The sequence below is a fragment of the Notothenia coriiceps genome, unplaced genomic scaffold, assembly GCF_000735185.1.
Source record: "Notothenia coriiceps isolate Sejong01 unplaced genomic scaffold, NC01 NC01_scaffold00030211, whole genome shotgun sequence".
Lineage (NCBI taxonomy): Eukaryota > Metazoa > Chordata > Actinopteri > Perciformes > Nototheniidae > Notothenia > Notothenia coriiceps.
The window spans coordinates 419,843-447,014 of record NW_011362912.1 but is presented as its reverse complement, the minus strand read 5'-3'; the positions used below and the strand labels follow the sequence as shown (position 1 = coordinate 447,014).

The 27,172-nt window shown below is 39.0% G+C and overlaps 3 protein-coding genes across 6 annotated transcripts in view; all 3 read right to left on the bottom strand.

Moving 5' to 3' along the window:
* The window catches only part of arvcfa (ARVCF delta catenin family member a), a 37,895-nt gene that overhangs the window by 655 nt on the left and 10,068 nt on the right, over positions 1 to 27,172 (bottom strand). Inside the window, exons 7-10 of the mRNA XM_010787214.1 lie at positions 9,019 to 9,187; positions 7,980 to 7,997; positions 7,793 to 7,864; positions 6,811 to 6,938 (exon numbers count right to left, since the gene is read on the bottom strand). Of these exons, the coding sequence (XP_010785516.1) occupies positions 6,811 to 6,938; positions 7,793 to 7,864; positions 7,980 to 7,997; positions 9,019 to 9,187 (387 nt within the window). The remainder of the gene's footprint in view (positions 1 to 6,810; positions 6,939 to 7,792; positions 7,865 to 7,979; positions 7,998 to 9,018; positions 9,188 to 27,172) is intronic.
* Positions 9,949 to 15,723, bottom strand: ppp1r36 (protein phosphatase 1 regulatory subunit 36). 2 transcript variants are annotated; one of them, XM_010787193.1, is made up of 10 exons: positions 15,635 to 15,723; positions 15,286 to 15,350; positions 15,096 to 15,173; positions 14,209 to 14,345; positions 13,738 to 13,807; positions 13,537 to 13,635; positions 13,173 to 13,313; positions 12,790 to 12,832; positions 11,708 to 11,937; positions 9,949 to 10,227 (listed from the first exon to the last, which is right to left on the bottom strand). In XM_010787193.1, exons 1-10 carry the CDS (start codon positions 15,662 to 15,664, stop codon positions 9,987 to 9,989), a joined length of 1,134 nt encoding a protein of 377 aa, XP_010785495.1. In that variant the 5' UTR covers positions 15,665 to 15,723; the 3' UTR covers positions 9,949 to 9,986. The 2 variants fall into 2 exon arrangements, with proteins under 2 accessions (XP_010785495.1, XP_010785496.1); XM_010787194.1 differs by lacking the exons at positions 15,096 to 15,173; positions 15,286 to 15,350; positions 15,635 to 15,723 and adding an exon at positions 15,013 to 15,075.
* Positions 16,486 to 20,704, bottom strand: LOC104959325 (probable thiopurine S-methyltransferase). Of its 3 annotated transcripts, XM_010787197.1 has the most exons (10): positions 20,475 to 20,702; positions 20,390 to 20,400; positions 19,674 to 19,799; positions 18,312 to 18,404; positions 18,009 to 18,141; positions 17,608 to 17,660; positions 17,448 to 17,522; positions 17,113 to 17,198; positions 16,985 to 17,029; positions 16,486 to 16,803 (listed from the first exon to the last, which is right to left on the bottom strand). In XM_010787197.1, exons 3-10 carry the CDS (start codon positions 19,769 to 19,771, stop codon positions 16,685 to 16,687), a joined length of 702 nt encoding a protein of 233 aa, XP_010785499.1. In that variant the 5' UTR covers positions 19,772 to 19,799; positions 20,390 to 20,400; positions 20,475 to 20,702; the 3' UTR covers positions 16,486 to 16,684. The 3 variants fall into 3 exon arrangements, with proteins under 3 accessions (XP_010785499.1, XP_010785497.1, XP_010785498.1); XM_010787195.1 differs by having other exon boundaries at positions 20,390 to 20,704; XM_010787196.1 differs by lacking the exon at positions 20,390 to 20,400.

Here is a 27,172-nt window from a genome sequence, read left to right as displayed (position 1 = left end):
GAACATCAGTAGGAGAGACTCTTTATAAGTAGGACACTACTATACTGATTATAAACCTGAACATCAGCAGAGAGACGTCTTTAAGTAGAGAACGTACATATGATATACACCTGAACGCATCAGTAGGAGAGGACCTTTAAGTAGAGACACTACATACTGGCATTAAACCTGCATCAGCAGGAGAGGGACTCTTTAAAGTGGACATACTATGATATTAACCTGAACATCAGCAGGGAGAGGACATCTTTAGTAGAGACACTACATACTGATATACACCGCAACATCAGCGGAGAGGACTCTTTAAAAGTAGAGACACTACATACTGATATACACCTGGCACATCAGCAGGAGAGGACTCTTTAGAGGTAGAGACACTACTTACTGATATAAACCTAGAACATCAGCAGGGAGGACTCTTTAAAGAGGACACTTACATTACTGATATACACCTGAACATCAGTAGGAGAGGCTCTTTAAAGTTAGAGACACTACATACTGATATACACTGCACATCAAGCAGGAGAGGACTCTTTAAAGTAGAGACACTACATGGTAGGGGAACTTGCTGGCAGGCAACTGAGACCAGACTCAGAGAAGACACGGAGGAGAAGTTGAGCTTTGATCTCAAACAATGATGTTTATTACAGGTCAACGGCGGAGGATTCTATCCCAAGTCACAGCAGCAAAAGGTTACTGACTGCACGGGTGGGTTGTCGTTCAACTCTGCCCAACCTTATCTCTTCGATAGACCTTTTTAACTAGTTTACAGAGGGTCAATCCACATTAGGGTGGGCGTAAACATCTGCAGACACAGGAGATGTCTCTCACATCTGTGGAGCTTCACAGGCCAGCGTTTCTTCACAGTGGTAAACCCCCCCCCCCTGTGCCACCAGGTCAGGCCATAAACTAGTATCAACATACGACTGCATTACACTTCTTACGGTCAGATTAGAAGCAGGGATGGTCGTAAATGTTCAACACACAGATAAGTTAAATTCTTAGGAGTAAGGGAAGAATTATTCTTTGACACTAGGAGTAATATTCCCTACATCATACTATTATTAATTCTGCAAATTTGCATGATATGACATCTCTTTCATCCTATTATTTATGCTGTTCTCATTCAGGATAAAGGCTGGTTTCTTAGCATTTTCCTCGTCAACAAATATTAAAGACCAAACTAACAATGTTGACACTCCTGTCTCTAGCTGTTTCGATAATCCCTACCAGTCAGTAGACAGGCTCAGAAATATCAGGACCTTAACCCTAACTTTTGGTCGTCAACATCTTGATTGTTTTATTTTTCTTAACCGTAACGAAGTACTTTTGTGCTCTTAACATCAGACCGGCAGTTTCCACAGACGTTCATCCACGTAGGCATTGTGCGTTTCTGCAGGTCGATATGAACGTTTTGGAAAGTTTCTGGAGAAAAAAAAAATCCCTCCAAACAGGTTAGTGAAAATGTATTCTGTTTAAGGGCTATTTTCGATCAGCGGATTAAACACAGTCTGCCTAACAAAATATCTCTGGGTTCTGTTACTCTTAACTGTGCTTTCCTCTTCACAGGTGGAGGATACCACGAGATCTTGAGAAGAGGTAAGGGACAGCTTCACTCCACCAGCACCAGACCTAGACGACTGGCGTGTGAAGAAGAACCGCAGGAGTTCAGCGACATCAACTACCGTGGTGATCTCATCAGGTAAGTTGGTGGAGATTGTAGGATTCGAGTTTTAACGCATGTGAGTCCACCACCGGTACACAAACACCGTCAAGCAAGATAACTTCGTTGTGGTGTAACTGGCTATGGACCGTTTCTCAAATCATTTCAAAGAGTCTTTTAAAGTACTGCAAATATTGTTTTTTTTAATATATATGTGATAAACTCCCCGGCTGCTTACATTTTGGATACTATAATGATGGTAGTGAAATATGTTTCCTCAACGGTCTTATAATTATGATATGTAATATGTTTTTTGTTGTCTTTATATAATAATTGTGTACTGTCTGCTCTCTCCTGATCTTGGGTGTCTTTGGCGCTCAAACATAAATCCCCCTGGTTTCCTTCCCTGTTTGTTTCGTATCTTGTGACTCTCGGTTTTTTTTGTTTTCTCTTGAGTATCATAATATCCTCAGTCTCTAGGAGTCTGCACATGATGTCAGTGTGGAGAGAAAACTTTAAAAGGAATTGTTGAAAGAGATCAAAGTGATATTTTCCAGCGATGGCTAGGTTATGAGGTAAATGGTTACACCGGATCTTATTGAATGAATTATTTTACATATCTTAAAACTGGTTCTTCCTCTGATGTTTTCATGCAAGGCTCAGCGCCGCAGTATAGGCACTTCCGCTCCAACCAGCGCTCTTGAGCGGCCCTCGCTGACGAGAAGTCTGAAGTTTCGCCTGGACCCTGAACAGCCACATGTCCACTACAGGCAACGGCTTCATGTCCTCCCAACGGGTAAATATGCAGATTAAACCCCAACAATTCTGAAGGACAGAGTATTTTTACCAACATCTTTCAGATCCACACGCTCGTGCAGTGGGAAGTGTGGAGTACACAATACTTGTTACTGTACTGTACAGGTACCATGTTTTCTTAGTATCAGTAACTTTACTCCTACCTTACTTTTATCTGACGACTTTTTCTTTATTCTTACATGTTTGAACACAAAACCTGTACTTTCTTATTCTTACAGTGAACAGAAGATACCTGAACTTTCTACTTTTACATGTTGAACTCAAATACCTGTACATTCTACTTCTTACATGTTGAACACAAATACCTGTACTTTCTACTTCTTACATGTTGAACACAAATACCTGTACTTTCTACTTCTTACATGTTGAACTCAAATACCTGTACTTTCTACTTCTTACATGTTGAACACAAATACCTGTACTTTCTACTTCTCACATGTTGAACTCAAATACCTGTACTTTCTACTTCCTACATGTTGAACACAAATACCTGTACTTTCTACTTCTCACATGTTGAACACAAATACCTGTACTTTCTACTTCTTACATGTTGAACACAAATACCTGTACTTTCTACTTCTCTCATTTTCCAAACAGGCTGGTTCCTTTAGTCTGAATGTGTGTTTGGTGGCGTGATCATTATTATTTAGAGTCATTGCGTGCCTATTGATTTGAACACGATCCGTGGTCCATCATTTCCTGGTCTTCTCTAAAGAAGAGGGACCAATGGAAACGTTGTCATGTTGCCGTTGTTCAGCATGGAAACATTCATTAGCTAACAATGACAGTATTGTTCTATTAATATAAAGGGAGGTCAGGTACTCTTTAAAACAGCTGCTAGTTATGGGTACTTTTTACTAAAGTACATTTCAAAGCCTCTTTACTTTGACTTGAGTAAAGAAGTTTAGTCAGTACTTCTACTTTCACCAGAGTATTTTTAAACACGAGTATCTGTACTTCTACTTGAGTAAAGGATGTGTGTGCTTTCACCATCTCTGGTAAAAGATGAGAAGATGTCAGAATAACAAATGATGTGAATAGAGACAACATTTGCAAGAAACTAAATGTGTTAAATCTATAAAGGAATATTTGTGAGGCTAAACGTGATGATCAGTAAACTGGCTCTGTAGAACAATCCCTAGTTCCTTGTTTATTAAAACACTGAAGGCAAAGCAAGTTTATTTAAATAGCACCTTTTAACACAAGGCAATTCAAAGTGCTTTACAAAAATGAAAGACATTAAGAAAACGGCATTTAAAAACAGCAAAGATAAAAAATAAACATTATAAGAAAAAACACATGCAGCCTGATCCCCATCTGAAGCATCTTGTCTATTTGACTTGTGACCTTAGACGTTTGCTTTTAATGACTTGACCGTTATTTGATCAATTATAAATGAATCTTGTTAAAAATACAGTCTGTCTAGTTATGGGAAAAAGGTTGAAAGCATTGAAGTGACTCACTGCAGGATGAGTGTGACCAGTCTGATGGCCTCCACCGCCACATCGTACTCCTTATCCAGCGTCATGGAGACGATACGGTCCTGTCGAAACAGAGAGAAATACAGGTCAACTGAAATGCAACACAATCTAAGCATTGCTCGGTTCTGCTCTTGAGTATGTAAAAGCAGTCAGGATTTCTCGTTGTGTGTTACCTTGAAGCGGTTGGTGAAAAGCTCTAACTTTGGGAACAGCTCTCGGTTTGTGTACAGGTTCTGCAGAGCCTTCAGGCACTTCAGACGCACCTCTCCTTGCTGAAAGACAGAGCGGCCATTAAAAGGCTATTCTTTCTAATGTGTGAACATTAGCAGAACCATTGAATGAGTTTAGTGTCGGTTCATCAGGGTGTTCAGAACCAGCTCTGAAACACACTGGAAAAAAATGCTGCTCCAAAAACAAGTTAAACAATAATGAAAACAAGCCGTTTTCACTTCAAATAAGTAAAAAAATCGGCCAATAGAACGAGGGGAAAATCTGCTTGGTAAGATTTCTTAAAATAAGAAGGGATATTAAGATGTATCAGATCTTATAGTTAGCGGAGAGAACTACTTTTGACCTATATTTGACCAGAATCAGGAAATGTTGTGTTACACTATAAGCCGCAAATGCTCAAAAGTTTTCTGTTTTCTGATGTTAGTTTGTGATTTTCTAATAAATATTGTTACGACCCCCTCCAGGCATACTTGTCAACCGTGACACCTCAGAAATCGTGAGCATTTCAAAACGGAGGGGGGCGGGGTGGTAGTGGATCGCCGGAGCTGTAGATTAACATTAACATGCTTATTGTAGACTTTCAGTTGCGCGCTACTAAAGAGACGCGCTACCATGGAAACCAAACAATGGTGTAGCTGTATTAAAGTCCGAGTGGAAACAGTCCTGAGTAAATCTGATTTTGTAGGAAACCGGGAGAGGGCAATGAAATCGGGAGTCTCCCGCGAAAATCGGGAGGGTTGGCAAGTCTGCCTCCACCAGGGGGTCTATGCCTTTGTGTTCTGCTTGCTGGCTCTTGCTTGTGTTTCAGGTGATCACCCTGATGAGCCACACCTGGGCCGTCTACATAAAAGGCCAACACCAACCCACACTGCCCTCTCACTCTTCTGTTGGACACGACCGCGTCTTTGTTTCTGCACATTTTCACACACGCAATCATTACTGATAACTGACTTCCACATTTATTAGGTTTCTTTGAAGACCTTTGGTTTTTGTGGTATTGTAAATAAATATGCTTTTGTTACACTTAACTTGTCTGGTCTCCCATCTTTGTTGCAGCCTATGAGCCAGGCCGTAACAATATGTAAAAAAAGATGTGGTTCAACCGAATAAGTAAAATAAATAAGATTTTTTGACTTAACAAGATGATGCATTGTCTAAAAACAAGACCCTATATCTCACTGCAGTTATTACTTCTTATATCAGGTGTAGAGACATGTTCTGACTGGATATTAGACAAATCTACTTGGCAAGATTTCAAGTTTTTTGTGGTGCATTAACCTTGTTTAAAAAAGTGCGAGGGGAAATAGCTCAGTCAGGTTTTATGGATGCGTTCTTACCCTATCGTGTAATGTCCAGCCAACATACTTCAGGTAACTGTCATTAAGAAAAGCATCGCTGTACATTTTCATCCACACTCCAATCTCTTCAATACAGATGGCTCGGATTTCAGCAATCGCATCCCTAGAAAACCAAGAGTAGCACAAAAACATTATCAGTTTAAGAATTGTTTATTACATTTATAACGGTGAAAAACAAGTGTCCGAACTGCTATGATAGACAACATATGACAAAAGCTGATCATGTCTTGTTAGTAATTAATTAGAAGTTACAAACAAATAAATACATCAAATTAAATGTACCTGTAGCGATGCACAAAGATTCCCTTGAAGATAGAGTTCATCATATTCTCTATTTCATCCTGATTTTCTTGAAGCTGCAACGACAAAAATACAAAGTTTTACAAAAGAGCGTAATTAAAAAACATAAAAGAAAATCTTAGGAAATGTTGGAATCTACTACCAACGTCATGACAAGTAATGATCACACAAGACAACATGTTATATTCCTGCAAAACCATAATAAGAAAATATGTAAGATATGACAAACACTCCATAATGACCACAATGGTTTCGGGACTATGTGTTAAAAACTCTGCGTGGAAAGGGTTAGTTACTTAAAGGACCCCTATTATACTGTTTTTCATCAATATATCACAGGTCTCAGATATATACAAGACATGTCTCTGAAGTGTTTGGCTCGAAATACCAAGCAGATCACCCATTGAGCATCCCATAATCCCCTCTGTTTCAGTCCTGTTTCAAAAGTGCTGATTCTCTGTCTTTGAGTTTAGAAAAAAATAAGGAGCCCCTCTGCGAGATATTTGGTTAAAAAGAACGCAATGGTGCTCTAGGAGGAGATGCAGGTGATAAGATCGGGGGGGGGGGGTTACCTTGGTTGGTTATTGGCTAATGGTTACAAAAGCCAAAAAATCGTTATGACATCATAAAGTCAAAACTCTGATCAGCTCATTTTCAGACATGAAAAAGTGGATTTTGCATAATATGTGACCTTTAAGGTAAAGCTCGTGTGAAAAGCAGAGAGATATAATGTGAGGATTTGATCTAGAGACAAATAGATCTGCTCCTATGTCTATACAGGACACTATTAAAGCATCCACGGCAAGCTTACTTGAATACACTCTGGGCAAACAACTTGTCACTTCTTGTCTACATTGATTTAAGTGTTAATGCTCCATTGTCAAGGGATACATTTAATAGATAAATGCAACAACTTCTGTGTAAGGAATGCCACGGATAACGGGTAACTTTTCCATCTACTCACAGCCCATTGTCCCGCAGCGAGGTTCTGCAGGGCCCCCCCGGCTGCCTCCAGGGTGTTGTGGTTGTGACTGCAGGTAAGAAGAGAGAGGTAGAGCCTCACCACCTCAGGCTGATACAGCAGCTCCAGTCCTTTAAAGACAAAAGAACAGAGTCAGGGACGACGATTGTTCTACAATTCCCTCTATCTAGCTTAGTTTAGGTCAATAGGTAAGCAAGCCAATATGAAACGTGTTAATGAAACTCTAGGTAAGAACATTACTACTTCTGCAGAGGTTTTGTTTCTTTGTTCTGAGCCAGTTGTGGATGCTGGATGTCTGACAAGTAGTATAGCGCTGACCCTGGAGCGTAACATGCTTATCATACTGATTTGCATTCACTGGCTGGAGTGTGGGAGGCATGAGCTCAGCTTTGATCTCTGTTCAAACAGCAGTCAGATCCGCAAGCAGTATTCAGCACAGTACTATTGTAAAAATATATTCCCAATAATTTCTATACACAGAATGCAATCACGGCTATAAACGGGTCGGCTAAACAAAAGATAAAGATAGTTTAGCAGCAGCAAATAAAGATGTCCCGCAGTATCTTGAGCAAATTCCTGTGCCTGCCAGAGGAAATGTTCCTCCTCTAGATGTTGCCAGATAAAAATGTCTTTCAGTCGGTGGGTCATTCTGTTTTAGTAATGAAACTCTCCTCAAGTGTTGCAGGTGCTGGAGTGTGGCTTTGCATTTAAATGAATTCTTTTTCAGGCCATGCCAGCGTCCAGCATATAAAGCAAATAGCGTAACACAGAAAGCAGGTGCTGATGCTTGATTATAGTGCTATGGGACGATGATATACGATGGAAGCTCTGCATAATGCATCTACCTTTAATCTATTGGTAATAAGCCTAATGTATAGCTTACTTATTCCCAAAAGTCACTGTGTGAGTCATGCCATAACGCGAATGTGAGGTTTTATGTGAAGTTACATACACGAGTATATACCTTTCATTTGTTCTGTACATTTTGGTAAATCCAATGTACCGTACTTTCTGTCCATTAATCCATTTTTCCAACCTGTACATCACATACATGCACACAATACAACACTGGTTTACATGATATCATTATACAGACGAATAATCACAATATCAATTCCATGAAAATGTAGAGCAGTAACTAGCACACTGACCTTGATTGAACCATTCCTCTGATGGATCAGAATTGAAAGGAAAAGAAGAACAATGTCAAAGATTAGATTATGTAGCAGCAGATAAAGGAGCTCCTATATGCAGTGAGACACTGAGGGACCTGACAGTATCAGGTTGATCAGAGAGGCATTTGACAATTTTTGCAATTAGCTGAAAGGTTAGCAGTGAGGAAAAGCGGTAAAACTTTAAATCACATTAACTCAATCACTATTGTTTCTCCATTAAACTATGTCCTGCAGCACAAACTGCTGCAGCCTATTACTATAACTCAAAGTGTTACTTACATGGGTTATGCATCACTTCCAAAGAGTTTTCACAGTTTTATAACCTTCTTGCTTCTTATATTGGTTGCATGGTGTAAAAATCAAATAACTGATGCAACAAAGTATAAACAGGCTTTTTCAATTTTGGAACCTGGCACTCCTCCTGCAGGGCAAAATATATCACCAGCTCCTGCATGCGCTGGGATATGAAATATTCACGCTCTCCTTGGCATAAAAAAGGGCACGAAAGGTTAAACTGATGCTTGGAGCAAAGACACATTGGAAGTAAACATTTCAAACAGAGAAATTGTTGACTTACAGGGACACTAGTATAAAAAAAGAAGGTAAATATCCTTTTTCAAACAAAGATTTTTAGGTAGATTGTTATGGAAGGAGATGAAGGAGGGAAAAAACAAAGAATTAAACAATATAACTACAAAACCTTTTGAAAGTGTTTCTGTGCTTGTACAATCTGGGATATCAGTGCATCTGTTTGAGTAATCTGCACTGCAACTGCTATATTAAGCTCTTATGAGACTCAAATAGAGCATAATAATCTTAATGTGGGGCATTAATTGTTATCTTATCTCGAGGACACCATTAATCAGTAGATGTCCCCACACATGGGTGTTACTCATACACTCACCGCAAGCTTGAAATAAAAGTAAAGAATGTTTTCAATCAGAGCAACCTAACCTAAAAAGACGCAACCAGAAATTATTAATGTGATTTCATCATGTATGACAGTCTTTATAACCTTTGGGTTTTTTCCCTCCAAAACAGTCGGGCTCATTCTTCTTCTTCTGGTGTCCCACTGATCTCATCAGATGATTGCCGTGGGGCTCCTGCAGACGCTCGGCTCCAGGTATCTCTTTGTGAACATGATAAGACAGGTTTCGCAGGATGCACACGCAGTTCTCCACCGACTGAAAGGAGGCAGAAGATTTCAATCAGAAAGTTATACTGCAGGAGAAGTTTACTGATGTTTACACCGACTTAGTATTTATTTCCCCTTCCAAATTAAAATGTATTGATTATATATTCCTTATCGAATTGTAAATCCTATAGAAATGTCAGAGATACAGAGATGGCAAAAGTAAACACATCCTTTACTCAAGTAGAAGTACAGATAGGCCTACTCGTGTTTAAAAATACTCTGGTAAAAGTAGAAGTGCTGTCTAAACTTCTTTACTCAAGTAAATGTAAAGAAGTATGGGCTTCGAAATGTACTTAAGTAAAAGGTATCCATAACTAGCAGCTGTTTTACAGAGTAACTGACCTAACTTTATATTAATAGAACAATAATGTCATTGTTAGCCAATGAATGTTTCCATGCTGAACAACGGCAACATGACAACGTTTTCATTGGTCCCTCTTCTTTAGAGAAGACCAGGAAATGATGGATACACGGATCGTGTTCAAATCAATAGGCACGCAATGACTCTAGATAATAATGATCACTCCACCAAATGCAGATTCAAATTAAAGTAATAAACCTGTTGTGAAAATGTAAGAAGTAGAAAGTATAGGTATTTGTGTTAAAAATGTAAGAAGTAAAAGTAAAAAATCGTCACAAAAATAAGTAGTGGAGTAAAGTACTGATACCACAAAAATGTACTTAAGTGCAGTAACAAAGTATTTGTACTCCACTACTTCCCACCTCTGATCATAGTACATATAACAATAACTGTTACTTTACAAATATCCTTGATCAACCTACACACATCACATCCTGTGTAACATATTGGGTGATCTTTTGTACCACCTGAGAGTTGCCAGCTGCTGGTTGAGCTCCTCCATCAGGACCTTAGTGTCACAGGTGTCGGCCTGCAGCGGGCTCTGCCCCCCGGCCTGGTTGCCGAGGAACAGATGGGGGGAGCGCTCTTTGGGCGAGGGCAGCAGAGACATCATCAGTGGGGATCGCTGATTAACTATACGGCTGAGGGAGGGACGTCTCTGAGGCATTCTGGGGGGGAAAGTCAGATCAAGAATATATAAATACTCAATGGAAACATGCATAATGTTAACAAGATATATTCAGAAAAACACACAGGGCAACACATTCATACTGGCTTGGCTGGTAGTAAAAAGTAAGAGAAAGCTTCTTCAACACCATTAAAAAGCAACTAAAGCTCCATCTGTATAGTAGTTCATTCACACCCAGCCAGCTGTATAAGCATTTTAAAAAGAAGAAACTCTCCATGTATTCCATTGTGTCATACATACCCTTAGTACTCATGGTTAAGCAAATATCCAAGACTAAACAATCAGGAAAGCTATAATGGGAGCCAAATTCTCAAAATCCAGGTGCAAACACAAAAAATATATAGTGTAATGTTTTTTTTAGACCATATTTTTTTTATTTTTGCAACATAGCTGGAAGCATAGCTGATTCTGCTCCAAAATCCTTTGTGTACAGCCACCCTCAGGGGGAGAGCGAGCTTCAAACTTCAGATTGTTTGGTCTCGACCTGACAGCAGGAGAGAGCTCTGACAGCTTACACTGCTGTCAATCTGGTTTCAGAAACAGCAGCAACATAAAACAGGCTGTCAGACATTCCCTCCTATCGGACAAAGCTACAAATCTGTCTACATCAATCATCATGTTCCAGCTGAAGGTTTTGACATGACATCCATCAGACAAAGACAACTTCACTGCCTGAGCCATGAAGTTATCTAATCCATTAAATGTTGAATGTCTGCTGGACTGGTTACACAAATTGGTGATTAGACAATACATTATATTCGTTATAACATCTACTATCTATATATATATATATATATATCAACAATGGATGACATGTTTACTTCTACTGTACAGCATATGAATATCAGAACCAGAATCATAATCTGAATACTTGAATTATCCTGCGGGAAATCAGGATCATTACAGTGTCTCCAGTTTAAATAAAAGATAAATAAATATAAAATACAAATATTATTATAAAGAAATTGAATAAAATATGAAATGCAATAAAAAAGATTAGACGAATAAATAACAAATACAAATATTTGTATGAAGATAAAGTAAATGAATACAATATGAAATGCAATACAAATATTATTTATATATAAAATATATGTATATATATATATATATATATATAAACAGAAGAAGTTGAAGTAAAATGTTTAATAAAATGTGCAGTTAAATTAGAAGTGTGCACATTGTACTAAAATATGCAACATGTATACTACAATAACTACTATGTAATACTATAAGTAAAAGGCATGCTGTCACTCTCCAGTCACCTTCAGCTCTACAGAGCTTCATATCTTTGTTTAGCTTATTGATCTGGTTCTCAGGGCTGAAACTCTGTTGCTTCACCACTCTCATCAGTAATGTTATTGGCAGCAGCAGGCAGGAGTTTTCAGCAACAGAAAAGCCATAAAAGCCCACTGTGTGCCACCTATCCTTGACTCAACCTTCCCTTGGCTTTAACACACCTGTGCTTAAATGAGCTATTCCATTCCGTCTCCTCGGGGGCAGCTTCTCCCGTCTTCACTGAACCATGAACAGCAGTGAAGGTTGTCCCTGAGTCCCCATCAGACCTGTTTCTCACTGCCATGTTAAAGGTGTCAGAGTACAGAAGACGCCCCAGCTCCTCTTGGATGTCCCTCAGGTCCTTCCTGCCAAACGTCACCCAGGCTGCATAACAGAAGAAGCTGTACAAGCACTAAAAACAAAGGGGGAGGGGAAGAGAGGGGGAAAGATGAGGAGTTCTACACTCAAATAAATGTAGTCCTTAACCCAATAGTTAGACAATCATGCCATTTCAACGGACGTTTTTCGCCACGTATAAGATTTAAAAAGGTCACAACAGCTTTTCTGCCTGAAAAAGGGGTCACATACAGAGCAGGCATTAAGCTGCTGGCTGCTGGTGTTTGTTTGATATTTCACTCCCTGTCCACCCACCTGGCTACAGTAGAGAGCCTGTCAAAGCAAAGCACCTGTGTTGAGTCAACATCTCCTCCCACTAACTAATTCATTAAGGCTAGCAGGCAGAACCGGCACTCAATGTCTGTCTGTTCTGCTCACTGCCGTCTGTATTCACAGATGGTGAGCCGGCCTTAACGCTCTCGAGCTGAAGGCTTCATTTATTTCCCTGTACAGATGAGGCAATACAGTTTCAGATGTTTCAACATGCTGGTTTTGGGGAAGAGATTTCAGGTCAGTTACAAGTCAGATTTATCCTGGAATTACGTTTTTATTTTTTATTTGAGGGGTTGGAAATGGATTCATTCCAGTTTCATATTTCCCTCTTTAACTGAGCAATTCAGCATTAATACCTTTATTGATATTGATACACCATTGCATGTATACACATATTTTAAACATGTATTGTTACATGTTATAACCTGTGTATATTTTTACTTTAACTTCTTAGGTTAATATCAATATTTTATTTTTATTCAATTCTAAAATGGAGCAACCCCCCTGGGATACAAATAAAGTATTGTATCCATCTAATCAGATTCTGATTCATTTAGTACATTTTCTGCACATTGTTGGATTCTTATACACTTACCGCATGCAGCAGCCAGTCTGTGCTGTTTGATAACATCCGGACCCTGCAGAAACACAGCAGAGCTTGGTATGTTGTGGTGAGCTGTGATTGTTTCACTTTTTTTGTGGTTGATATGATGTTTTTGGGCACTGGGTCTCATATCTGGTTTCATATTTCTTGTTTTGCATGATTATGTGACTATATTTTATATTTTTGCACTAAGTATACCCCCATCTGGCAATTTATAAAATCAGCAACGCAACATCGGACCAGTAGCTTTAGCAGAGCTTCTCAGTTTCTTAGGTTTCCTTCAGCTATGCATTGGTACCCAGAAGGTATCAATACAACCGAGTGAAAACATTGCAAAGGGAATAGTTATTTTCTGAATCTGAACAAATACTCACTTTTGATATGCTGTGTGTTGATGCTGTTCCATCTCCAGGTCCATCATTAGGCTGAAGTAGCAGACAGCCAGCTTCTTTTGTGCTATTTTCTTTTTGGCAAAAGCCTCTGCCATCATCTTGTGCTCTGTGATGAGGTAGACACTGGCAGATTGTTGAGAAAGGGAGTGAGGGTGTAAACATACAGGACAGATACAAAATAAAATTGAAATATATATAAAGAAAAATAGCTCACAGGCACTGGTGGATAAAGAAAGGAAAAACACACATATACAGACTGGTAAGACAAACATTACAATACAGGCAATAAACACCAGCCATAGGCTGGTGCCAATGTAAGAAATAGACAATTTATTGTCACACGTACGCCATTGAAGATTTGAGCATATCCTCCAGAGACTTGTGTTCAAAGAAACAGGACATGTAAAGGAGAAGGGCAGGCAGGACGTCATCAAGAGCTTTACACCTAGGACAAAGACAAGCAAATAAAAAACTGATCTTAAAATGTGAAACAATGGAAACTATGCGCATGTAAAAAAAATAATCATCATGTCTTTGTATTCCTTACTTTAATACAGCCATGAAGCTGAATGGAATTGGAAGCAAGTAATTCTCCTGTAGCAAACTGACAGCCACCTCTACAACACAGAGAGTTTGTCGGCAAAGGGTTAAAGGTCATCCAGCATGCAATGAGTATACAAATATGTCTCACTGTGGAAAAAATAAAACCTTCATAGAGCAAAGTTAGGTATAGTTTTGTATTTGATATTAAGATCAATAATTCATGGATTAACTTGATTTGGGAAATACCAAATGTATGAGCCAATCTAGAAAATAATGTATAGTCTACCCCAAAACCTCAATGTTCTTTGAGTGTCACTGTTGGGATAAAAGCACAAGCTCTGACAGAAATGGAGCACATAATCTAATGCCAATATGCATCAGTTCAGCAAATACCAATGCTTAACATGACAGAAGCGTAGCCGACCCAAGTCATACAGTATTATTGTTAGGAATACAACAACATATTGAAACTTGCGTTTAACATCATCAGTTGTAATGCAGTCTCCTCGCCGCCTCATCACAGATGACATGTAGGCATGCAGATGAGCAGGGCGCAGGCTCTTTTTAATGCTCTGGCGCCCTCTATGGTTCAACGTGCAGATCTCAGCCAGCCTGCGCAATCGGAAATATTAGCAGCGATGAACATGTGCAGGTTTGACTGAAAAAAGTCAATTGCAAAACATTGTATGCAGTGACAAAAACGATTGGTTATTATAAGGCTACATTTATTTTGCTTTTCGAACCACTATAAACAGTTATATAACGTAGACAAAGACTTGAATTTATAAAGAAAGACGTTTGAAAGCTGCTTGTTGTAGACTAGGGTTGTCGAAACTACGGCCCAGGGTCCAACTTCGGCCCTTCGTCAACTTGTAATTGGCCCTCAGTTAAGTATAATGGGGTATGGCCCACACCTGAAACTTATGCTAGTCTTATATTTTGCTTCTTAAATATATGAAAAAAATATATATAACATGGTTTTCATGTGTCCAAGCCCAATTTTCAAATGAATTCAACCAATTAAAGTTGAAAACATTTTCTAACAAAACTTAATTATAAAAAAGCCAGATAACTTATTTGCATAACAAGCTTATAAAAAGCAATCTGAGGCTTCTATTTTAAGGGATGGCACTTTTTGTAACAGAATGAAAATAATTCTAAATAAATCTGTGATGTAGGCTGTTTTTCTTTTTCTTTCACCATGTTCAATTATTATTATTTATAATATGTTTGATAGATTTTGCTAACTAATAACTTCACTTATGAGGCAATACCTCACCTGTAGTGAGTGGCCCAGCCCATAATGTTTCTGTATGTGGCGCCTTGGTGAAAAAAGTGTGGACGCCCTATTGTAGACCTTACCACTCTGCTCGCTGTTGAAGCTCTTTGAAATTGACATTAGTTTGCCTCCTTTTTCTCAAAACACACTCCTCTGCTGGACTAGAACAAAAAGAGAGAGATGTGCACGAGACAGTTTAACGACGTCTCGTGAATGTTAGCACTTAGTAGGTGCATGCTATTGTAGCTGGTAATCAGGCCCAGCTGCGCTCACCTGACAAACTCCACTGTTTGACTTTCATCCCTCCACACCCAACGTCCTGAGGGCTGTACACTCAGCTGAAAGGTATTTCCCAAAAGTCAGACAGAACTTTGAAATGTGCCACTTTAATATGAATTGTAAATATTGACTATTAACATTACTATAAGATAGGCTACTTTGAAATTGTAGGCGGTTAACTTGAAATAAAATTGTTGCACAAACACCGGTAAGTAGTAGGCTAGGTTAGCCAGTTGTTAACAGTTGTCTGAAAACTTGTAAAGTGTCATGTCTTACGTTCTGCTTTTGTATCATAACGTTTGTAAAACTGTTTAAGTGTTTCCATCTCAATGCCACTACTTACGTGTTGTAGCTCCTCGGAATGTTTCGGCATTGTTGATTCCAAAACTTTTTACAAGTTAGCTAGCATTCCTTCCTTTTAGCGTTTGCTAATGTTAGGAGTTCTGTTTCCAGGCAACGACCTGGAAGAGGGCGAGGCTGCATCCCGACGTAGTGATACATGTTATTACGTCAATAATAACCTTAAAACAAATGCTCAACATCAGCTTGATACTCAATGACTTTGCTTCATTTTACAAGTTGCTTACATTTTGCTCTGCAGTATATGACACATTAGTTATGTCTTGGGGAAATCGCAACTGTAAAGCATGGTCGAAAAACAATAGAATTTCCTATAGCCTATGTGTGATTAGCATTGCCTTCTTTTTTTACACTTTTCAGCACTCTAAGATCCCAATTAACACTTACTTGGGTTTATCATACTGGAGTTTTTATAACAATAATTAATCATATAATAAGAATAAGAATGTGTTTGTCTAAACTGAAATGTGATGCTTTTTTGTAGAAGGTAACACTTTAATTCATCTTTTGTCTGCACCTGCAATGAAAAATGTGAGACTGATAACTCTTGATTAAAACAAAGATTGTCTTATCATTATGTATTATTAACCTGCTTTTGAATTAGAAACTAAATCATATCAACACCAGGATATTTTCCAACCAACTACATTTATACTTAATATGTAAAACCCTGTGTAGTTCAATCTGTGACCCCATCAACCTTTTCTCCTTGCTTCAACTGTAGTTACATTCATAGCCTTTATAAAACGTCCTATTTTGAACTGTTAATATAGTCAATAATACACATACACAATACAAACAGCTACTCAACTGGTTTAAAATAAAGCCACAACATCTAGTCATAACATACGTTTTATTTAATCAGGCATTCAAAATATTCTCTTGACATGATATTTCTTTGCAGAATTGTTCCCCCCACCAACATTGCATGTTACTATTAAAAAGATGTGTAAGCATTACAAAAAAGAACAGTTTTTGCATTTAAATGCCTAAGATCTGCTTTTCTAAGCTTTCTAAACTTGCACGTGAGTGTTTAAATGCTCTTTGGAGTGATAACATGTACACGTTCATCTAGATAGTCCAGCCCCCAGCCTCGCTGTCTGTCTGTCAGAGAATCAAAAGACTCCAGCAGTTCCACGTCACAGCTTTTCCCTGAAGAAAAGAAAAGCACTGTTAAAAGCTGCAAATAAATGTTGGCCCCAAAGTCTAACATGTATCACATTTAAGTACCACTTTTGACTGCACCCCTTTTTAATTTCCTAATTTATTTGATGCCTCATTTATAGTTAATGATAGTACGGAAACACACTCGATTGTTCTTAATAATACTCACCGAACAGGCTGTTCACTTGGTCGTCAGGCACCAAAAAGGGAGGACCTAAAAGACAAACAGTCACAAATATAACTTATTTTTCACCAAACTCAACAAAAACTTAATTTAGAAACAATTTGGACATTTACCTTCGTACAATTCAGGATTGTACAACATAGTATCCAAAAGGTATCTGCAGTCTTTGGCCATAAGAGAAATGATGAGTGCAGCATACCTGTGTTATTGTGAGAGAGAATAAAGTCAGACAACATTGAGCAGCATGTGAAGTTTTATTCCAAATTAGACCAAACTATGTTTTCTATAATAAGCTACCTGAGGTCTTATACCATTTGTTATAGAATTATGTAAATGATACAGTGCTTTTAATGGGTTTCAAATGTAAAAGGTCATAAGCTGTCACATTTATCAAATAAACATTTTGTTTTTGAATAAAACCAATCTGATGTGTTCTTCCTCATCTTACTTTTCTCTGTCTCTTGGGTTGATGGCCACTAGAGATCCCCTGTCCCAAATGGCCCCGAACTGACCCTCAATGGCGCTGTACAAAGGAAAAGAAAATGTTTTTTAAAAATGTACCCTTACAAATAATTGAACATCTTCAAATGTAATAAACGCACGCTAACCTGGAGAAGTTGTACAGGTCAGATTGATACAGGGAGATATTTTTCTCTGAGCCCTGTGGAACAAAGACAAAGGGGGGTTATCAATTTTGTCAATTTGTGTAACTACAAAATCCCACTTTTGGGTCCAATAACTTGATTTATACTGGTACATAAGGTTATGATTTTTTTTTGTTCATCCCATATGCTTTTATTTTGTCAAAGTTCTATCATTAAAAAGTGCATACTTTTGTCAAATATTCTTATTTCCCATGCAACAATAATGCAGATTTTACCAAAATAAAAGAAGACATGCTTAATTATGAAGTCTGTTTATCCCCTGAATAGGATCCTCACATTTGCAGATCTGTAATTAAATCCATTCTTTTCTTACAATGTGTCAAAGAAAGGTATTGATTTCCTACCTTGAAAACCTTTGCTCCAGCTAGGGCAGGGACAGGCTCCTCACTGTAGGTCATATTGTTTTCCTCAAAGAACTGTTTTATAGCCTTTTCAGATATCTCCACCCCAACCACCGAGTGGCCCATGTCTGCTAGCCTGAGATTCAAACAGTAGAAGGAATTCAGGGGCATGCTGAGCTAAATGTTTTCACTATAGGGTGTATATACATTTTTAATAGGAACTGCCTTTTTTATTTTAAGCAGAAATGAAAACTGAAAACACCAACTGCAATTTTTCTAATTGGATAAAGTACATTTGTTTCATACCACTTCATATCTACAGCTTTCCCACAGAGAGGGAAGAAGAAGCGAACTCCTGTTCGTCCTGCAAGAACTTTATCAATGTGGCTCTCCAGCATCCTGTCAGAAGATAAACAACAGCTGTTAACAGCCAAATACAAGCCATTCCTGCATACGTTGTTTTTAAATAGTTAGTGTTACATCAACACTTGCGTTTAACTACTAAACCCTATAAAAAAACATTTAAAAAAGAAACATGTAATCAATGTTGATAGACCTTATGTGCTTCTGTACAAAGCCTTTTTCTGGGATCACTGAAGTGAAATTGTGCATTTACAGTAAATGTCATTTTGTACCAACACAAAAGCGTTTCAATAGGAGTAGTAGTACGTCCTGTGCCAGGCTTAATCTTATACAACTAAAAGTTGTCCACCGTATCTATTACACCAACTCTAAACTCTCCAAAATATACCCAAATGTTACGGATACCTGTAACAGATGCCACATGTCACCAGCAAACATGACTCATATGTTTTGGTCTTGCCCTCGCCTACAAGGATACTGGACAAGCATTTTCAAACACCTTACTGAGGCTTTGGACGTGGTACTGACACCATGTGCAGAAACTGCCATTTTTGGAATACTACCTGGCCACCGAATGATGAGGAGGAAAACTAAAGACAGTATAGCCTTTGCATCTCTATTAGCACGTAGAAGAATACTACTTGAATGGAAATCTCCTATACCACCTAAAGCATCTCTATGGCTTAAAGATCTTATGTTGTATCTGAACTTGGAGAAGATTAAATATAACCTGAGGGGCTCATCAAAATTATTTGAATCTGTCTGGGGCTCTATGATACAGCTACATAGCTGAACTTAAGACACTAAACTAAGAAGAAAGGAGGAGAACTATGAATATATGTGTATGTTTTCTTTTTTGTTATATTAATTCTTTATTTATTTTTATCTATTTATTTATTTGTTCTGTCTTTGTATACATGTATGTATGAATGTAGTTATGTGTATGTGTGTGCATGTGTGTGGGTATGTGCACACACGTATGTGTATATGTGGGTACACATATATGAGTATACTGTATGGGTACAAGTATTATTCTTACTATTATTTTTTCCCTTATCTATACATTTTCTTTTAATATTATCTTCTACATTACTTTAACCTATACATGTATCTATTTTATTTAGTTAGTTAATTTACTAGCTAGGACCGGGAGGGGGGGAAAGGGGAAAAATAAATAAAAATATTAAATGTAAACTCACTGCCTGACTCAATAAAAAAAAATAAAAAAATAAAAAACATAAGCGTTTCAAAAACGTGTGTTTTCCCTTAACCCACCAAAAAGACAGATCAAAGTGTGGCCTTTACTTGTGTACATGAGGCTGATGGAAACCAATTCTGTCCTCCTGCCAGCGCTCCTCCCATTCTCCGAGTGCCATGACCCGATCCGCCTGCTGTGCCAGCATGATGCTTACGTTTGACAGACCACAAGTACTATATGGAGCCGAGAGAAAGCAAAGAATGGAGAGAACAACATTCATATATGGCTGGAGACAGGGGTGAGTGTCCAACATTCATACAGTCATATGTTCTTGCACATAAACACATACAAAACAGGAATGGAAGTGAAAAAACGAGGCCTCTGAGCAGTTAACAATTTTGCAGGGTAATAAAAGTCTGACCCTTCTGGTAAATTACAGTAGTATCAGCTGTAGTCAGAGCAGTTGGTTACATATATGGCATATGGCCTATAGAGGTATATGTTCTCTATAATGTGTATCGCAAAAGTGTTACGTTTCATCTTTTAGCCTGCCTAATGAGATCTCAAAAGCTTCTTGTAATATAATAATTTGTATCAGTTACGTGACTATTCAAACTGACGTCACGGGTATCTTACCAAACATCTTGCATTACAGAAGACATTCCTAATGTAAATAAATGGGAGTTATTGGATTGACTTAACTCATCGTTCCAAAGTATTTAAATACTTTGGAACGATGAGTTAAATCAATTCAATATGACAGATTATGAACAGAAGCGATATAATTGTAATACTTAACAATGTCATGCTTGTCCTCGCTTACCTAGCAGCAGCCTGAAATAAACCAACATTAGTTTTAGAGAGGAACCTGAATCCCGCTTGTTTGCAAGTTCTAACGAAGAGCATACCTTTCTTTAATGAAGACAGCTAATACTTGCTCAGCAGCACATCAGCGACTGCATTGATCTTGTAACAGATTCAATCCATACACGGTTAGCTTTGTGCGTATATATTTCCTGAGTAAAGTCTGTCAGGTGATCTTTGTCTCACTGCTCGTTGATAACCGTTGCGAAAGTGGCAGGATAGTTATGAAAACATTGCCTGACAGGCGGAGCTCGCGGATTTCAAGAGCAAAATTCATCCGGTTTCACTTCTGGTTTGGGAGGAGCTTTATGCTGCATTCAGGTACAGGGGAAATATTGGATATAATAGCATTCAATTTGAAAACATTACCTCACTTTTGAATGTTTGCCCCAGGGCATATCATTATTGTTTAAGATCACAATAATCAAGAGGAACAATAATTATTTTCTGCTGAATATATCCTCCTTGTATTTGCTATGTGTTGTTGTTGCTTTTCTGACTTTATAGAACCGTGAAGAACATGCAACATGTACTAATCCTCACAAGGTTATAGTTATTACCTCATAGTATGGTAAGGTATAACTTTTATTTTAAATATAAATATTTTTTTAACAGACATACACAAGGACAGGGACAATGCTCACACACATTACAAACAGAACAGGACAATAACATGATGGGCCAGGGGGGTAAGGGGGTTACAGTGTCAATTCAATGTTACGCATGCACATTCTGTTGTATTATACATGATTTATGTCATAACATAGATATACTTTTATTATTAATGAATAAATAAATAAATGTTTTTTTTTTGTCTCTGGTTCTAAATTAACTTTCTCCATTTGTCTCACTTTTTTATGGTAAGGTATAACTCATTACTAGGCTATGCTTATTTCTTCATATTCTCTGAAGAGGACATCTGGAGCATGGCTGTTAGAGCTTGAAAATTAATTATTGACCTTGGGAACTGTAGTTATATTTAAAAATAAATCCTTACTCAAGGTGCCTTATTAGTTTATATCTATCCTGTTCACTCCAAGTGCACTAATAACTCTTTCTAGGATTTATGACACTGGAGTGTTTTATAAAAAGGACTAATTATATAATAATAATAATGTTTTTTGTCTAAACTGAATTGTGATACTTTCTTTTATTGAAGGTTACACTTTAATTCGTCTTTTGTCTGCACCAGCCATGAAATATGTGAGACTGATAACTCTTGATTAAAACATTCACAGACGACACCATCCTCATCGGACTCAACTCATCTCGGACTCGAGTCTGCCTAAAGGTGGGAAATGGACCATCTGGTGACCTGGTGTATAGGGACAACAACCTCGAGCTCAACGCTCTCAAGACAGTGGAGATGGTTGGACTTTAGGAAGAACGCAGCCCGCCCGCCCGCCCCCATCACTCTGTGTGACTCCCCAGTAACTGTGGAGTCATTCCGCTTCCTGGGCACCATCATCGCCCAGGACCTCAAATGGGAGCAGAATATCTGCTCCCTCATCAAAAAAGCACAGCAGAGGATGTTCTCACTGAGGCAGCTGAAGAAATTCAACCTGCCACAGACGGTGATGGTGAACTTCTACACCTCCATCATGGAGTCCATCCTCACCTCCTCCATCACCATCTGGTACGCTGCAGCCACAGTAGGATAAGGGCAGGCTGCAGTGTGTCATCCGCTCTGCAGAGAAGGTGATCGGCCGTAATCTGCCATCCCTCCACGACCTGCACGCCTCCAGAACCCTGAGGCGGGCAGGGAAGATAGTGGCCGACCCCTCCCACCCTGGACAACAACTGTTCACCCCCTTCCCCTCTGGCAGGAGGCTGCGCTCCCTCAGGACCAAAACCTCTCACCACCTGAACAGTTTCCTCCCCTCCGCTACCGGCCTCTTGAACAAGGCCCGGCCCCTCCACTGACACAACGTAGACTCTATATGCATTGGATTAAGGCTGTTCAAATGTTGCTTACTGCAAATATTCTTATTTCATATTTCATATTTTATATTCTATAACTCATTGCTTTCCATTTCGCTGTAAATTACTGCTTTATTTTATTGCTATTTAACTATATTTTATTACAGTCTCCTTAAAGATTTCTTGTTTTATATGGAGATTCTTTGTTTTATATTTTATGTATGCACCATGACATCAAGTCAAATTCCATGCGTGTTGAACATACCTGGCAATAAACCCGTTTCTGATTCTGATTCTGAAAGGGGCGTGGCTAGCAGCAGCTGTTCCATTTAAAGGTCACAGAATTTGCCTTTTTGGAACAGTGCTGGAATAGAGGGGCATGAGGCATGGCTACAATGGGTGATCTGTTTGGTATTTTAAGCAAAAAACTTCACAGACATGTTTTGTATAGGTATGGCCCTACCTACAATATATTTTTCAAATATAGCCCACTTTAAATAAAGCCACAACATCTAGTCACAAAATATGTTTTATTTAATCAGGCATTCAAAATATTCTCTTTACATTATATTTCATTGCAGCTTCGTTCCCCCACTGAAAAGGAATTGTATCAAAAAGAAATCCTTACTCAAGGTGCCTACATTATTAGCTATAAATCCGAGGGAAGGAAAGAAAGAAGGACAACTTAATCCGCACACAGGGCGGCGCAAGAGTCTCAGACATGTTTCAAGGCGCTCAGTCACTCTCCTCTGTTTCCCGGGTATGTTGTAGCCTACCCACGTTGGCAGTCACACATTTAAAAGACACTCACTACAACACATAATACAGTTGACTATATTAAAATACTTCTGCTAGTGGTGCATTTCGAAACGACCTAATTCCTAACATCCTTTTTGGCTTGTTCAAATTCTTAACTTGGAGCTAAATTGTTATTTATTTTAGATGATTAATGTGTTTAGCTAAATATATGCCAACATATTGCCATTCCAAAACTGCCGTTTTATAAGTTAACAGCTAAAACAACACACCTCTCCCACATTGGTCTCCCTGATAGTCATCATAATGATGGCCCAGTATTTACACTGATGTATTTGAGTAGTTTCCGCAAAGGTGACAAGATATCTATCTAAAGTTCAGCCCGAATGAATAGTCAACATTTAAAGGGGCCATGAGAAATGTGACGCCCATCCATGTCGGTTTAATTCCTGTGCGAAATTCGGTGTTTCCACAGCGAGTTGCGCGCGGTTGCATCCAGATGTGTGTGTTTTTCTTTACGCTGAACTAAGACGTCGAGCAGCCTCTGGACCAATCGCTGCCTCCCGGGGGCGGGTCGTGTGTAGACTGTTGTGGATATGGAAAATGGACAATTTAACCCGCACATTCATCATTCATATCCCGACGGGGAGACCTGCACGCTGAATTGATTCGCAAATGCCCGGCCGTGGTGGGAAAAGGAAAATTACCAGAGAGGGGAAGAGGCTGCTTCGCCACCCGGTAAGAGAGCTCTGGGTCGGGGGGGAAGTCCGTGCTCAGCGGGGATCACACTGGGTTATTTCTGCTCTCTGTGTTTGGATTCTGTGTTTCTTGTAGATGTATCGGAGTACTGATACAGGGAATGATGAGTCTGTTGGGATTATAGATTGCATTTCTATATACGGAGTTATAGAGCATTCTAAAGGCATGCTAATGTAAATAAAACTAAACGCGTAACTGCCCGCTGACACATGTCACAGGTTACTATTATAACATGAGGAATACAGTGCGTTTTGCCACCATGTAACCTTAAGTGCCTTCAGCTCCTGGTGTATTGTTTGCCCGTCGCTCAGCAGCAGCGCACCTTTGTCACTCACGCTGCTCGGATGTTGAATTGCAAATGTTGGAGGCAGCCCTCACGATCATACAAAGAGGCAAAACAAGAAATAACCTTTTGTTATTCTGTTGCATGTATATATAGATGGAATACTGCTATACAAGGTCACCATAATCTGAACTCGGTGTAGGTGCAACAGGGACACTTTAATTCGCCACTGCCTGGTTTATTTATTATGAGGACTGCCAGGTGGCTGTTGGAGCAGCAGGGAGCGATGATGGGCGATCCATGGTGCTCTGAGTGAGAGAGGTGCATGCTGGATAATAAAGGAGAACCCGACAAATCAGCAAATGCGAGATCTGGGAAATTTTGATAACAGACAGGAGGGGGCGGTGGGACATTCAGCCTTATTATTTGATGGACGGTGGGTATGTTTGCGCTTTGTCAGGCTCGTAGGCTCGTAAATCGAGTGAGGGGTCGCCCCATGAGGAGGAGAAGTTGGTGCTTTGAGCCTCTGCAGCTGGTGTCCTCGGCGAAGTGAGCGGTAGCAGCTCAACAGTTCAGTGCGCAACTGTTCTGCTTCAGGGGTACTGAGGGCCGGAACCACCCTGCCCACAGCTCCATTAACCTGCTGCCGCCACCTGCATCGGATTACTGTCGCGTTTTGTCACATGCTGAACAGCTTGATAGAGAGACTGTCACATGTTAAAGTAGCGTCCAAATACTGTGTCACCGTGACTGATTCACTTATGGACCTAAATAATTAACTGTAATTCTAATGCTTTGAAGATAATTATTCATTATCTGGGTCCGTTCAAAGCTTCCGTAAACTCTCTGAGCTTTTGGAAAATATTCAGCACACGTTTGAATCTTTTGGCAGAGGATAATCTTCTCCCACTGCTCAGATGGGCTGTGGGCTGCACATGACTCTGCCACATCCAAGAATATTAAATAATGTTGCCACTTGTTCAGCCGTCATGCTGTTTCTGAGTGCAGGATGGTGCGAAGAACATCCTACCAACCAGGGGCGGAACTAGAAAAATATTCATGGGGTGGCAAGAGGGTGGCAGGAGATTTTGAGGGGTGCCATCCCCTGGCAGAAGTATATGCTGATTTAATCGCAGTCATATCAATCAATGTTAACTTGGAAAGCCACAATATTTATATTGTAACTCAATAAAATTAGGTGACATTATTGTGGCACATCAGTAAAGCCTTAAATAGAAATATATAAGGTGGCAGACATAATTTTATGAATTTTAACTGAACAATAACTGAATGAGTTTGTTTAGCTCTTAGACCAGCAGGGGTACCAAATCTATGCAGACTGCTGCAATAAGTACATTAATTAACTGTCTCATCAATGTTTGTCTGAATTAATATGATATATTAACAATCATATAATTCCTATCAGCTGCCAATCACTGTTATGATTCACATATTCATTTATTATTGAATAAACTATATTTTTTGGAGGAGTTAATGATGGATGTTCCTCAAGATGCTTGCTCACCCTCCTTCAAATTTGAAAGACAAATTACTATCATATCTCAAAATGCATAAGGCAAGGCAAGTTTATTTATATAGCACTTTTCAACACAAGGGAATTCAAAGTGCTTTACAAAAAATGAAAGACATTAAGAAAATGGCATTTAAAATCAGTCATTAAAAAGAAAAGCTAATAAAAGAAACATTAAAAGAAAAAATACATGGATAAAAGTTACAGTGCAGTCTAAGATATGAATAGTTCAATTAAACGCAGCGACAACAAGAAAAGTCTTCAGCCTGGATTTAAAAGTAGTGAGAGTTGCAGCGGACCTGCAGGTTTGTTCCAGATATGTTCCAGATATTTGGAGCATAATAACTGAACGCTGCTTTTTACCATGTTTAGTTCTGCATAGAATCAAAAGAACAGTTCAGCGCCCCACAACTTTACTGCAAAACAGTTACAGACCTTGACTTTACATCAGAAAGAACAAACATTAAAGAAGTGCATCAATTAGGGTTAAAAAAAACGTGTATTCAGCTAAACATATAACATCGCTGCAGTTATTATTCCAGTGGAAAGCCTTACCTACTGGCCTATGGTTAAATAAAAGTGGTTACTTTTTGTTGCTTGGGCAGTGTATTTTTTCTTTCTCAGGACTAAAACCTTCTTTTTCAAAGGACAAAAAAGATATTCATAAGGTCATCATCTAAACAGTTTTTTATGCTCATCGTGAGCAGAGCATCAAGTTGGCATGCCTATTACAGCGAATGTGGCGATTACCATGGTTGTTCAGCAAAACGCCTTCACAAATGTATTAAGATCCAAAGCTTTTTGCGTTTTGATTCAATTCTGAGTACAGTAAAACTTGACAGTCATCTTCTCTGTGATCGTAGACTGAAAATACCTCATTTCTTCCGTTATACTTGGGTCTGAATCCATAGACTGTTCGAATGCTTCTCGTTTTTGCGCCGTCCCGTTCAAATGAAATCGCCGCCATCATATTTCCACGCTCGGGCCAGGGCCAGGGGAGGGGCTACAGGACTCGCGTCTTGTGTGTCATTCATTTGCAGCTCATTTTTCTCTCATAAATGTTCGATGAGCCACAACTTTTATTTTCAAAACAAAGCTGCGCCAACTGGGTGGCAGGCGTGGGGTGGCAAGGCTTATTTTTAGGGTGGCCAGTTGCCACCCCATGCCACCCCCGGTAGATTCCGGCCCCTGCAACCACTATGATCTAAAACTGAATGTAAAGTTCTACTTTGCAGAGATATGTACTGATGAATCATAGTTACTGCCGCAATTAATTACACCTCTCTAGTTATTTTCATTTGATAGGAAAAAGACTGCGACTTCACTCAGTGATCCTAAATAAAGTGTGCTATTATCAGGGATGCGGTAAAAGGACTCTTCTGGGGAGGCTGTAATCCTGATTGCAAGCTGTACATGGATCTCATCTGATTTATGAAATTGACTTTATTGGTAATGGCGACCCCCTCGTCCTTAATAGGATTTTCAATTTTGAC